Source organism: Simochromis diagramma, unplaced genomic scaffold (genome assembly GCF_900408965.1).
Source record: "Simochromis diagramma unplaced genomic scaffold, fSimDia1.1 OVJJ01000302.1, whole genome shotgun sequence".
NCBI classification, from domain to species: Eukaryota; Metazoa; Chordata; class Actinopteri; order Cichliformes; family Cichlidae; genus Simochromis; species Simochromis diagramma.
The window spans coordinates 12,687,479-12,700,092 of NW_024386792.1; the positions used below are offsets into that span (position 1 = coordinate 12,687,479).

At 40.9% G+C, this 12,614-nt stretch overlaps 1 protein-coding gene across 5 annotated transcripts in view; it reads right to left on the reverse strand.

The window, feature by feature from the left end:
• LOC120729128 (phospholipid phosphatase-related protein type 2-like) overlaps positions 1 to 12,614 on the reverse strand; it is a 57,231-nt gene that overhangs the window by 22,298 nt on the left and 22,319 nt on the right. For 4 of the 5 annotated variants that reach the window (XM_040024598.1, XM_040024599.1, XM_040024597.1 and 1 more), the window contains exon 3: positions 6,168 to 6,356. In XM_040024598.1, the coding sequence (XP_039880532.1) occupies positions 6,168 to 6,356 (189 nt within the window). Of the gene's footprint in view, positions 1 to 6,167; positions 9,912 to 12,614 lie in introns of those variants that run through there. The other variant, XM_040024600.1, reaches the window with a different exon arrangement.

Consider the following 12,614-nt stretch of genomic DNA (forward strand, 5'->3'; position numbering starts at 1 on the left):
TATAGAATAGAGAAAGGCAATAAATGGGAACAGGAAAAGCCCGGATTTTCTGAACATCATAATTTTCGAAACATTAGCATAACAAAGGCTCTGTCAAAGAGTATGATGGGGACCATTTTCATACATGAGAACTCCACTGTTGCTGGGCTCACCCACAGCCTTCCACCAATTTAATCTGCATGTCTACACCTGAGCTGGGAGTAAAGAGGGAAACCAATTTCCACATCCACAAGTGTTTACGATGGAGAAACAGAGGACTAGTTGTTGCCGGCTGCAGTTACAGCTGACATTTCCATCTCTTTTCTGAGATCTAATCGAACAGATTGGCTGTTGTGATGTAGCCGCATGTTACCACAGGAGGAAGAGTTTGGTTTGTGGTTACAGAGAGCAAACGTCTTCTAAAGAATTCACAGGTTAGAGCACATTTAATGACTTTGAGCCCAAAAAGATCAGCAGGGAAGGAGTTCAGCTTTTGTGTCCGACACCTTTGACAGAAATAACTCTAAAAAGATAGTTTGCTGAGGGAGAAGCTATCTTATTAGAGGTGTGAGAACATTACATTTGACAAAATCATGTTCTCTGAAATGATAAGCAGCAGGGTTTTTTTTTTATAGCCACCTTGTCATTGAGAATACTAACCAGTAGTCACGATGTCATCTGTCAAATGTCCTAATCTGATACGTCCCAGCACACAGACTGGAAATATAAGCACTGGGGATTTGTTGTTTTCTGTACAATCCAGGTTTAATTTTGTGAACAATTTCCTGTTTTTATTGCAACCAGTGGCAAAAACAAAAGACTTGACACTAAAAGACTTGAAAGGCATTTAATTTTTATGCCATTTCTTCATTTTATGGTGTTAAGCTCCACTGATGGAGCTCTTTTAATATCTCAAAATAACTCATTGTGACAAAAAGATAATTATCAAACAGCAAAAGAAAGGAAATTGACAATTAAAAAATAAAGCACTGTATCCTGTCTCTCCAGCTTCATCATGCAAACACCCAGACATCTGACAAGCAGGACCATCTCCTTCCCCCGAATGCTGCATTTATTCAAAGCTACTTTGCTTTCGCCAGTCCTCTTCCACTCCCACTATTGTTCCCCTTCATCACTTCAGACCCTGTGATGGCAAAAACAGCACCATACAGATTTTCATGCATCAAGAGCTCTCCCTTGATAAACTCTGGCATGACTGGATAATGTGGTCTGTATCCCTGGTTTGCCCCAATCCCCATCTTTCTGTCACATGGAATTGCATAATGCATGAAGGTTTTTTCCCAAGGTTTAACAGACAGCAGAAAACAAACTTGGAACAGAACCCCTTGTTTCTTCTTTCCTTCCTCCTCCCTTTCTTTTTTGGCTGCCCTAACACTTCTTTTTCATTTTCTTTTCTTTCATTTCGCCATTTCTCTACCTCGATGTTGTAGTTTGTATTTGCTGCGTTTTGAACTCGTTCTGTCTCTGCGTCTCTCCTCTCAAAGAGCGCCCTCGCTGTGCCTTCTCACACAGTTTGAGAGGCTTATATTTAGCAGCATTAGAACGGAGCTCTCAAGGGCAAAGGTATTTAGCATTATGCCTCTGACCCACATAAAAAAGGTGGAGAAATAAACCTCTGCATTCAAAACTTCATTCATTTGCTGCACCCTTGTGTGTGAGTGTGTGTGTGTGTGTGTGTCCACGTGCTGTGAAAGCTCACACCAAGCCTGCAATTACCACTGGATGGATTGCAGTGTGATATCAACATGTACACATAAGGTCTCCATTCACTCAAATACACTCAAATACACACACACACATGCACGTAATTAGCAAATGGTTCAAATAGCACTTCACCTTGCTCTTTCAGCTTTGAGTGATGATTAAAATGAGTGCTGAAATGTCACCTGTAATGCATTTGCTACATGTATTGCACACGCGGGATGCTACATGCTCTGCACTGAATACTGTGTGTGTAAAAACAGAATTATCTGCAGTTGTGGAAAGTCATAGAGATCGCCTGCGGCTACTCTGACTAGTACTTAGATCCGAGCACTACTGCGTGCGCACACACACGCACGCACGCCGTTTTCTATCTTCACACACAAAAATGATTTTCAGTGGCCGCGGAGGAGATGTGTGCCGTCATCCTCCCACACACTTACCTTCACTGATGCACTGAAACCTACAGCATTTTTGCCAAGTACCACACAAGTGCCTTTATTTCACTCACCCTCTCACTTCCTCTCTGTGTGTCCCTTTAGCATTGTGCAGCATTCACGTACCGCACACACTCACACACAATCTGGTGTGTGTGTGTGTGTGTGTGTGTGTGTGTGTGTGTGTGTGCTATTCAGTTCTTACAGGTTGTTTGAGATTAACAAGATTTGCACTTCTTTTCAGCACCGTCAGCTTCAGGACAGACTTTTGGGTCAGAGAGATGGAGTGGACTCTGTTTTAACCAGTGCAAATCAAACTTTCACCAAGGCTAATGTGTGCTACTAGCTATTGCTTACCATTTTTTCTAACAAAAATATGTGAAGGACTTGATGGAAAAACAAATGGAAAATAAATAATTATATTATGAAAAAAAAAAACCCTCATGGAGCTTTTGATTGTAGTCCAGTGCCTTAGTCATTCAATCACCCTTGCTTGGGTGAGATTGCAGAAAACCATAATGGAAGCCAAAATTTATTCCAGGGTGAAAAAACAAGCTTAAACAAACAGATAAAAAGAAAAAGCAAGGCTTAATTTTAAAAAAGTAAATGGATCTGAAATGCACCCAAAAACAAAAATTCATGGTTACACACCAGTGCAGAGGTCTGACAGATGTGTTGAATAGACCTGCTTAATCTTAAAACAGCCGAAAACTCGAAATATTTTATTTGTCTTAATTCTTCGCAGCATAGTCTGAACAAAGCGCTGGAGACATTCCTCAGAGACTTTGGTTCATAATGACACAATAGCATCACACAGTTGCAGAGCTGAGGCCAGTGAACTCGCTGTCGTGTTCAAGAAATCAGTTTGAGATGATGTGAGCTTTGTGACATGCTGTGTAATCCTGCTGGTTAACATGGCAGTTACTGTTGCCTTTCTTTCAGCTCAAATTAATCTGGCCATTCACCTCTCATAGCAACATGGCATTTTCACTCAGAGAACTTTTTTTCAGACCATTCCCCATAAACCTCAAGAAATATTTGTGTGGGAAAATCCCAGTAGATCATCAATTTCTGAAATATTCAGACCAACCAGTCTGGCACCAATAACCATCACCCGCTTGTAGTCGCCCTTTTCCCCCCAGTTCTGATGCTCTATTTGAACTTCAGCAGGTCGTCTCGACCATGTCCACACGTCTAAATGCATTGAGTTTCTACTATATGATTGGCTGATTAGGTAACAGTCAGTTGAGGAGGTGTACCTAATAAAGTACTGGGTGAGTGTATGTTGCTCCAGTAGATCAGTAGAAAAGTACAGAGCCATTTCCAGGAACGTGTACTGAAGGGTAGGGGACACATTCTGTAAAATGTTAATGGTGAGATGAATTATATAATGTTCAGCATATTGCCAGTAAGAGGAGATTTAAATGAAATTTGAATTCCTGAGTCATGCCTCTGACACTGTCTGACCTCACATATCTCTGTAGATGAAGACAAATGTATTCTGCTGAGCAGGTCCTCACTTCACTTCAGCTGAGTTGTTTAGTTAAAGTGCATTATATTAAACATGTAGCACTTAGAAATGTGATGTGCACATCATTTCAGAACTTTATATCACTTTGAATGGTGACGTCCTCGTCTGAACAGAATTTGGCTTTATATGTGATACAAAATACAATACAATATATATAAAACATCACTTTTTAATTTGTAAAAGACATGTAAGGTATGACTTTACTAATCGTATAGAAAATATCTTTTAATGCTCATTAACTTATTTAGCACAGCTCTGCAACCTCGCCTGAAATCCATTATTACATAATTGCCATCCTTACATATCAATGCATATGCTTTCCTGAAAACAAAGACATACCAAAGAGCTTTGCACTTTGCCATCACATTCTTGAGAGAGCCTTTTCACGCACGTTGATGCATCTCATGATGTTTTCTTTCTCTCTTTTCTTTCTCTTTCTTATCTCCTCATTATGCAGATAATTGAAGAAGTTATGCAACACAAGTGGCATAATTTTTGGATTAGAAAGTAGGATGAAAACTCTGAATCTATGAAGACTAATGCATTTCTTTGTTACATTACAGACATATTTAATCTCATTACAGTAGTGCACTATTTTGTTTTGCTGCTTAAATGCTGTGTCAGCCAGAGGAGCACCTGCCCTGAGTGTCAGTGCAACACGTGCCTTATCTTAGAGAGAACTAAACTAAACACATTCCTGCATGTGACAGATTCATTGAAAGGTTGTGCAAAGTTATGCAAAGACATTTCTAGGGGCACTCAAGCTATTTCACTGTTTATCAAAGGGAGTATCTCTCATCTCACAAAAACTGCAGTAAAATGTCTTCAGTGGCTCTGGAAGGAGGGTTGTGTAGTCAAAAAATTTAAATCTGGGGCTTTCACTTGGGTTATTCTAATAAATAAATGGACTCTAATGGAACAAAAAAACCTTCCTATATTCATTATAGAAAGTGTAGGTGTCAGCATTTCTGGAGATTCAGTCACACTAAGGGCTAGATGTCAGAACATCTCAGTCCTCATTTAATGGAGGGACTAAATGGAAATCTCCAGAGTTCTGTTTTAAATATTTTAACTTGGGCAAGACAATGCAGCAAGTGTACATGAAAAGAGAGAGCGGCAAAAAAGAAGAGGGCCTAAAGGGAAAAAAGAAAAATCTGCACAATTTCTGGTGAATTTGAAAATAATCTTGAGCTATCAAAGATAGAATCCGCACACACAAGATATGGATACTTTGTTAAAACAAGTGTTTGCACGATCACTTGAAAGAGCTAGAGTTGTGTTTGTAGCTAAAAGTCTGAGTGAAATTTGAGGGAAAAGTTAGCAAAATGTCTGCCTTTTTCATTGTTACTAAAGAAAGACTTGTGGGATGGAGCGCTATCTTCCAGAAAAAGAGAACACAGATGCTCTGACTTTTAAAAAAGCCGCTTCCCTTCTCCAGGCAAAATCACACCACTCTGCTCCCACTCTGTACCCCGACGCTTGGAGCCTGCAAGCATTAGAGCACACGCTAGGCTCCACCTGTGCATCTGTGATATGCATGTCAACTTTGGATGATTCCTAAACGGGTGGTAAAGTCTCACACAACCTAAATATCACTTACACACAATAATGTGCAAGTGATACATAAGTAAAACAGGCCAACTAATGATATATGTAAGTTTATAAAGTATGTGTGGAGGATTTTTTTTATGTGCGCACTGCCCTAATATGTGTTTCCGAGGCAGACATGTCCTACTGCCAATTAATTGTAGGGCATCAAAGAAGTAGTCCCTAAGAGACAGAAGTCATGGATGCACAGCTTTGATGAGGATGTGAATGTTTCATTATTAATGATATTCAAATCTACTGATGAGAAACTGTGCATGCTGTGATTAACTTGGGGTAATTACATGAATTATGGCCACTATAAACTGATTGAGTGCCAATGAAAATTGATAAATTCCTAAAGATAATTACTAAAAGAAAGCACTTTAACACTGATTGGTCTGATCTGCTGTATTATGACTGACAGTATTCAATTCTACTCAGTTACTGAAGATGCTTCTATATGCATATTGAAGTAACAGGTGAAAATAATGAAACTGTGCCTTGCAGACCTAAATAAGTAAGACCACTCAGAGGTGATGTTTTATTCTGTTTTAATGCAATGTGGAAATAAGGACAGACTTTCTGCACACTGTAGCTATCTCTGACTGCTCTGTGGAGGACAAATATAGTGCCCGTTGCCATGGTTATTACAGAGAACGCAACCACACAAACAGAGCTGCGAGTCCACGAGGATGCACACCTACGCATCGCTACCCTGTTTTAATCCATAAACACCACGTGTAGATGAGGAGGTACTGTCCATGTGCGTGTGCGTGTTTATTTCACATGCTGTGGGTGAATGTTGTGTGCATGACTGTCACGTATATTCATGTAAGATATGTGTGCGTGTGTGCAGGATGATCACATGTGGAAGTATCTTTTTTTTTAATTTAAGTTGAAAACAGACTCACCGTCACAGTGGGTATGGCGGTGACGAGAGAGTAGACGAGGACAGGTGGAGCCTTGCTGTTTTCTTCTGGTCCTGGGTACGGCTTGGAGTAAGCTTTGTCAAAGCAGAAGAAGCCCTGGATGTGCACGGGGAACGTGTCTGTGTACTCAAAGTAGTACGCCAACAGAACGGTCCCTGCCATGATGACCAGCTGAAAATAAAACATATTGGTTCCAGCTTTAGGATTGGATCCACAGGAGAGTGTAGGAGTTGGGAAAGAGAAGACAGCCGTAAAGAAGAGAAGTGGAAAATACTGTTGCGGGTTTTTTTTTTTTTTTTTTTAAAAGAAAAGGGGAAAAAAAGAAGAGATTTTTCCTCCACAGAGCAAAATGATGGATGCTTCCGTAATGTGTAAAATGAATCAAGTGTGCATGGAGAGATAGCGAGGGAGGAGGATGACAGGGAGGGAGGAAAGGAGGGAGAGTGAGGGAGGGAGGTAAAGATAGAGACGGAGGGAGGCAAATAAGGAGAAAGACAGATAGAGAGAAGAATGAGAGCAATGAGGGAGACAGAGTGTGAGAGAGAGAGAGAGAGAGAGATCCCTTCAGCTGTGTCAGTATGCTGAGTGGGAGGGTAAAGAAACAAATGGAGAGCGATCAAAGAAAAAAAAGCTGTATGGAGGAACAGAAGAAGAGCTGAAGAAGGGCAGGAGAGAGTGGAGGGTGAGACGACACAGAGAGGTGAAAAAGAGCAGAACAGTGAGGAAGGAGCAGGCAACAGGGAAAGGAAGAACCCGGGCAAGAGCAGAGAGTATGAGAACAAGCAGAATCGGGGTACATGAGTCTGGATCTCTGCATAACTTTGTGCTATTCTGACATTTATAAAATATCAGATTTATGCAAAGCAGGAGCTGTGAAGCATAAAATATGACCTTCATTGCTGTTAAAACATAAATAATAAATAAGCATTTCAAAGCAGATTGTATGTATGTGAGGGAGAAGACAGGAAGAGGCGATGATAAACATAGAACACATCAAAAAATGCGAGATATTCTCCCAAGATGAGACAGATGCACAAGTTCTAATTATTCATTTATACTCCAGTAAACAGCACACAGACGCTCTTTGCAGGGAAAAAAAGTGACTGCAGTGCGAGCTCCTGTAAATCTGCAACTGAAAACTGGAGGTTTGTGCAATATTAGCTTGCCCTCGCAGATCAGCCCGAAACAAAAAAAACTGCAAATGAAAAAGGAAAATGTGAGTTTAAATATAGAGAGCTGCTGATTAGTTTCCTCTTAAGCTGCAGCCTAAATGCTTGCTAGATGGACTTGCATTGTATGCGAAGGACAAATTTATCAGCAGCAAAACATGAGGAGCCTCTGCTGGCAGGCTGAGCTGATTTGCAGCTTCAGGGACAGTGAGACAAGGAGCAAATTGTAGCGGTTTTTGTGGCTGTCACTAACAATTTCTTATTTTACTTGAAGAAAGTTTTACTATTTAGCATTTGCACATTAACAAAATATAAATGAACAAATTAATCATGTGATGAGATCCTTGTTTTTCAACCACAACAACAGAGTACTACATCATAAGTCAAAGCATATCTTAAGAAAGGACCCCAGCTGAGAGCTAATAATTATTACAGCTTATTAATGATTTCCTAGGTTTGTTTGTTTTTGATTATGTGCTGGACTTCAGAGTTTTCCGGTTGGTTACATTTCAGTTATGCTGTTTCAACTATGTCTTGTTAAGTCTCTATGTGTGCTTGGTGTTTAGTTACTTCCTGTTTTTTTTTGTTTGTTTGTTTTTGTGGGACGTTATCACTTTTTCTTCCCCTTGTGTTTTTTTTTTCTATTCAATTAACCCATGTCTTGTTTCCCCCCGCTGTGTCCTCTATCCCTGTTACCTTGTCTGTATTTGTTTTGGGGTAGGAGTAGTTTTAATGTTTTATTCTGTGTTTTTTAGTGGTTTAGTTTATACCATGTTTTTTGTATACATGTTGCATGCATGCTTTTATTCTGAAGTTTTTCTTTTACTTCCTACCCACACCTTAATCAAAAAAAATGATCTGCACCTGCTAGTGCTGCATAAAAGATGGGAGGTGAGGGCAGTCAGACAGAGGAGGCACAGAGCATATGCAGAGGTGGCACAAGCATGACGATGGCAGAGCTTCACAAGAGCAACAGGATGGATTGGCCAGATGGATGCCAATGAGTTTGGCCCTGGAATTGTCTGTGGAACTGGTGCTGGATGTGGTGGAGGAGTTGGAACCAGTAAGAAGGCCTTTCCCGGTGTGATACGACTGGTGAAGAGTGACTTCTGTGATGTTTGGTGCTAGAGCATGTGTTTCAAGACTGCTGCATGTCGTCTGTATAAGTGGGACATCTAGCTTGCCGTTAGTTTTTTCATTTTTTGAAATGCTCTACTCTTGTGTTATTGTAAATAAATTATGTTAACCGCTACACTTGAGTTTTGTACTCCTTGGCTAACACTGCCCTCATATTTTTAGCTGCTCTCCACCTGATGGAAAAGGACCTCCCCTCATTACATATTTAAGCTTTCAGTTTTCCCATGTTCCTTGTTGTGTCGAACTGGTGAATTTCACTGTGTTTCTTCATTACATCTCTGTTTGGATTACTGGACTTTTCTCTTTTCTTGCAGCATAAAACATGTTACAAAGCTCAGTTTTCTAGCTTACCATGAGATCTACTACCAGAGGTTTTAAATGCACGTAAGTGATCAAATAGAGCACAATCAATTGGTGTGTTTAAAAGAAAAATGGCACGCCTTCTTTCATTCATCTATCAGGTGTTGTTAATGAACAAAATGGGGTCTGGGTACATTATTACACAATACCTCATGTTGCCGTAATAGTAAACTGCTGAACTGCTGTCATATTAGTGATATCAATAGTGTAGGTTTAAAAGAAAATCAGGCAGGAAGCCCAAATCTCAAATGTATTTATTTATTATGGAGATAGTCCATAATAAATGGGGTTTTATGGAGCTCCAGTAAATGTAGTCTTCCCTGAAGTTGAAATGCAGCCAAATTTGGTGCAATGGGATTACTAAGTGAACAGGCTCTCTGCCATTTCAAGAAAAGCAGTTTTATTAAAACTTATACTTCATGTAGTTCATATATATTTCATCTTCACGATCCTTGCAACTCAGAGAAAAGGAGAAACTCACATGAAGTGTGACTTTCACGCAAGTTTAACATGTAGACAGGATGCTGTGGTGGACAGGTGGGTTGACAAAATACTGGATTTTACACAAAGTCCTTTATTTTTACTTTCTGATTCACTTATTTAGTTTTACTTCACATAAACATAAACCCTAAAAGCTGAAAATTGATACTTAGCACTACTCACTGCATTTCAGTGAAGCATCATGAAATCCTCAACAAAGTTGGAAGTGCAACGTGCTTCACTGTGTATATAACCCCATGCATCGTGCCATAGACACTGATGGGCACCTTGCACATGTCTTTGAGAAGTTAGTCACTTGTAAATGTGCTGGCTGTAGCAACATCTTGGAGACCAGTTAATGAGTGCTGTGGATTCCCGCAGTCTCAGCTGACTGTTGAGCAAACTCGCTGTTGTGTAAAGACTTCAGGGAGTCACCTGGCAAGGCAAACATGCCATCTAAAAAACTCTTGCTTTAACTTCCTGCATATAATCAAAGGAGCTTGCAAAGAAAAGCGTCTGGACTTCTTTAAGTTGCTTGAAGACGTTTCACCTCTCATCCGAGAAGCTTCTTCAGTTCTAAGGTCAAATGGTGGGGAGTCCCAGATTTAAAACCAGTGGGAGTATCCCCCCACAGAGGGACAAAAGGACCCCCTGATGATCCTCTAATCGCCTGAGCCAGGTGTGAAACTGGGTGTGGGTCCCAATCAGCCAGGGTTTCGGGTGAGCTCATTGTGAAACCTGGCCCCACCTTTATCATGCGAATTCCTGAGGTCAGATGGCCCAGGATGTGAGTGGGCGTTAAGGCGTCTGGGGAGGGAACGCAAAACTGGATTATAGATGGCAGACAGTTGGTGTCGTAAACCACCGCCTCTGTTCAAAGATGGTCGCTCACAGTGCACATAGATGGCTTCTTTCACTCCTCTTTCAAACCATCTGTCCTCTCTGTCCAAAATGTGAACATTGGCATCCTCGAAAGAGTGACCTTTATCCTTAAGATGCAGATGGACTGCTGAGTCTACTACATTTGATCTTAGAACTGAAGAAGCTTCTCGGATGAGAGGTGAAACGTCTTCAAGCAACTTAAAGAAGTCCAGACGCTTTTCTTTGCAAGCTCCTTTGACTACAATGACCTGGATGACTGAGAACCTTCACAGACATCCTGCATATAATGTAACTTCAACTACGCACAAAGCAAAAGATGCTTAACATGTTGAGTGCTTTTAACCGAAAGCTTCTAAAATGCTATTTTAGTTTATGCGATAATGTCAAGCAGACTTGCATTTATTCATTTGAAATGAAGAGATGTGCTGAAGGAGCTTCATCTTCCTTTACAGCACCAAAAGAGAAAGGTTTCACAGTGGCAGATGGCTGGAAAAGTGACATAACACTGAGAAACGTCCTCCAACACGTTTATGCTCTTCAGAAAACAGAGAGCCCACACGGATTAATGCTATGGGAAGGGGAGGCTTGTTATGTGTTAGATACTATTCTGCTTTATTACACAGAAAGGAGCACTGAAGATGGGATGGAGAGGGTGACCTAATTTAAACATTCATTACACACCCAGCTCTGCTGTCTGATCTGCAAGTCTACACGTTTCTCTTCAGTGTTTTTGTAAACAGTTATTGAATTTCAATGAATGGATTCCCTTCATTAGCAACAAGATCAAATAATTGATCTGTTCCCTGTGGCAATATGCAGACGTAATCTACATAACTCTGTTTATGGGAGACGTTTCACTGAGGGTCCCAAATGAAGAGAGCATCATCACGTAGGCCATTCGAGCGAAATCTTTAAAAAACACACACGTACAGGCACCCACAGCCTGTAGTTTATATATAGACCAATAATATCAAGCAACTTATTCCTCCATGGTTTTTTCCCATTTTCGTTTCCCTTTACATGAGCTTTGTGTGTGTGTTTGTGTTTCAGTATGTGGGTGTGTTTCCGTGAGTGTCTGTGGGCATGTGGGTGCATTCCCATGTCTGAGCAGGAACTCTGACACAGATACGCTGTGTTGAACATTTCTTTCCATCATCCATTTCTCTCTTCTGCCCGAGCAACAGAAGGCTTGAGGCAGGGAGGTGTAGATAGTGGGAGAAAGAGAGCGAGGGAGGTCTGCGAACAACCATCAAAGTTTAAAAAACGTTTGAAAACAACCGCAGAAAACCTCCCTGGGAGATTACGCGTCATTTTGGTATCTACTTTTGCTCTACGCAACTGTCAGTGTTTGTGTACTATATGTCCCATCAGACTTATACATCTTGTACTATAAGAATTAAGCATCATGTTTGCTTGTAGTCAGAACATTCAAAGGGGGGTAATTTTCACGAGAAAGTCAAAGTAGATCATTGCAAGCCTTATGGGATTTCAACACTTCAACGGCTCTGGACCTACTTATCCCCTTACTTTCCTGGCTTTGTGTGTGTGTGTGTGTGTGTGTGTGTGTGTGTGTGTGTGTGTGTGTGTGTGTGTGTGTGTGTGTGTGTGTGTGTGTGTGTGTATATCAATGTGTGTGTGTGTATGAAGGGGGTATATCAAGGTGTTCACAAGCCAGTCTCTCCAGTGTCCTTGGTCCTGAATATGACTGAAGCCTGAAGCATCTCACCTAGGGGGCATGATGTAAGGGGGGGTTTGAAGCCCAAGTAATCCCAGCAGCTATGCTGTCTAAGGCAACTTGCCCCTGGTAAGATTTCCCAAGACAAAATGTATTCTGATTGAGAGGCCAGACTAAGTGCAATTCAAAAGACTCCTGTGACAATGATACCTAATACCCGGGTATTAGGGAGGAGCTCATTCACGACCACCAGGTGTCCAAACCTTAGCCCATGGGGCCCTTTAAGGACTAAGCCAGAGCAACCTGCATAGGCCCATCCTCCTCTGGGCCATTCAGCAGCAAGAGCAGCCAAAGAGGCCGTGTGCTTTGTGGACTGGGTTGGGGTCAAAAGCTCTTGGTCTCTGCTAAACCACTCCCCAGTTTCTAAAACTGGCTAAAAGTTCTGCATTTGGACAGATTGAAATTCTTGAGTAATTAAAGTTCTTTAACTTGGTAAAAACAGGAAATATACATAGCATTCCTACTGATTACAAATTCAGAGGTGATATATAACATTTAATCCATCTTTATTACACACAAACAAGAAACCAAATTCCTGCATATTCCGCAGGCACTGCCAGTTTGCCGTAATATCTGTAAAGGTCAAAGCAACTTCAAGTTGATGGTTTCTAATTAGCATCGAGGAACATCCTGCACAAGTCACCTTGGAACATTAATTTGCATAAA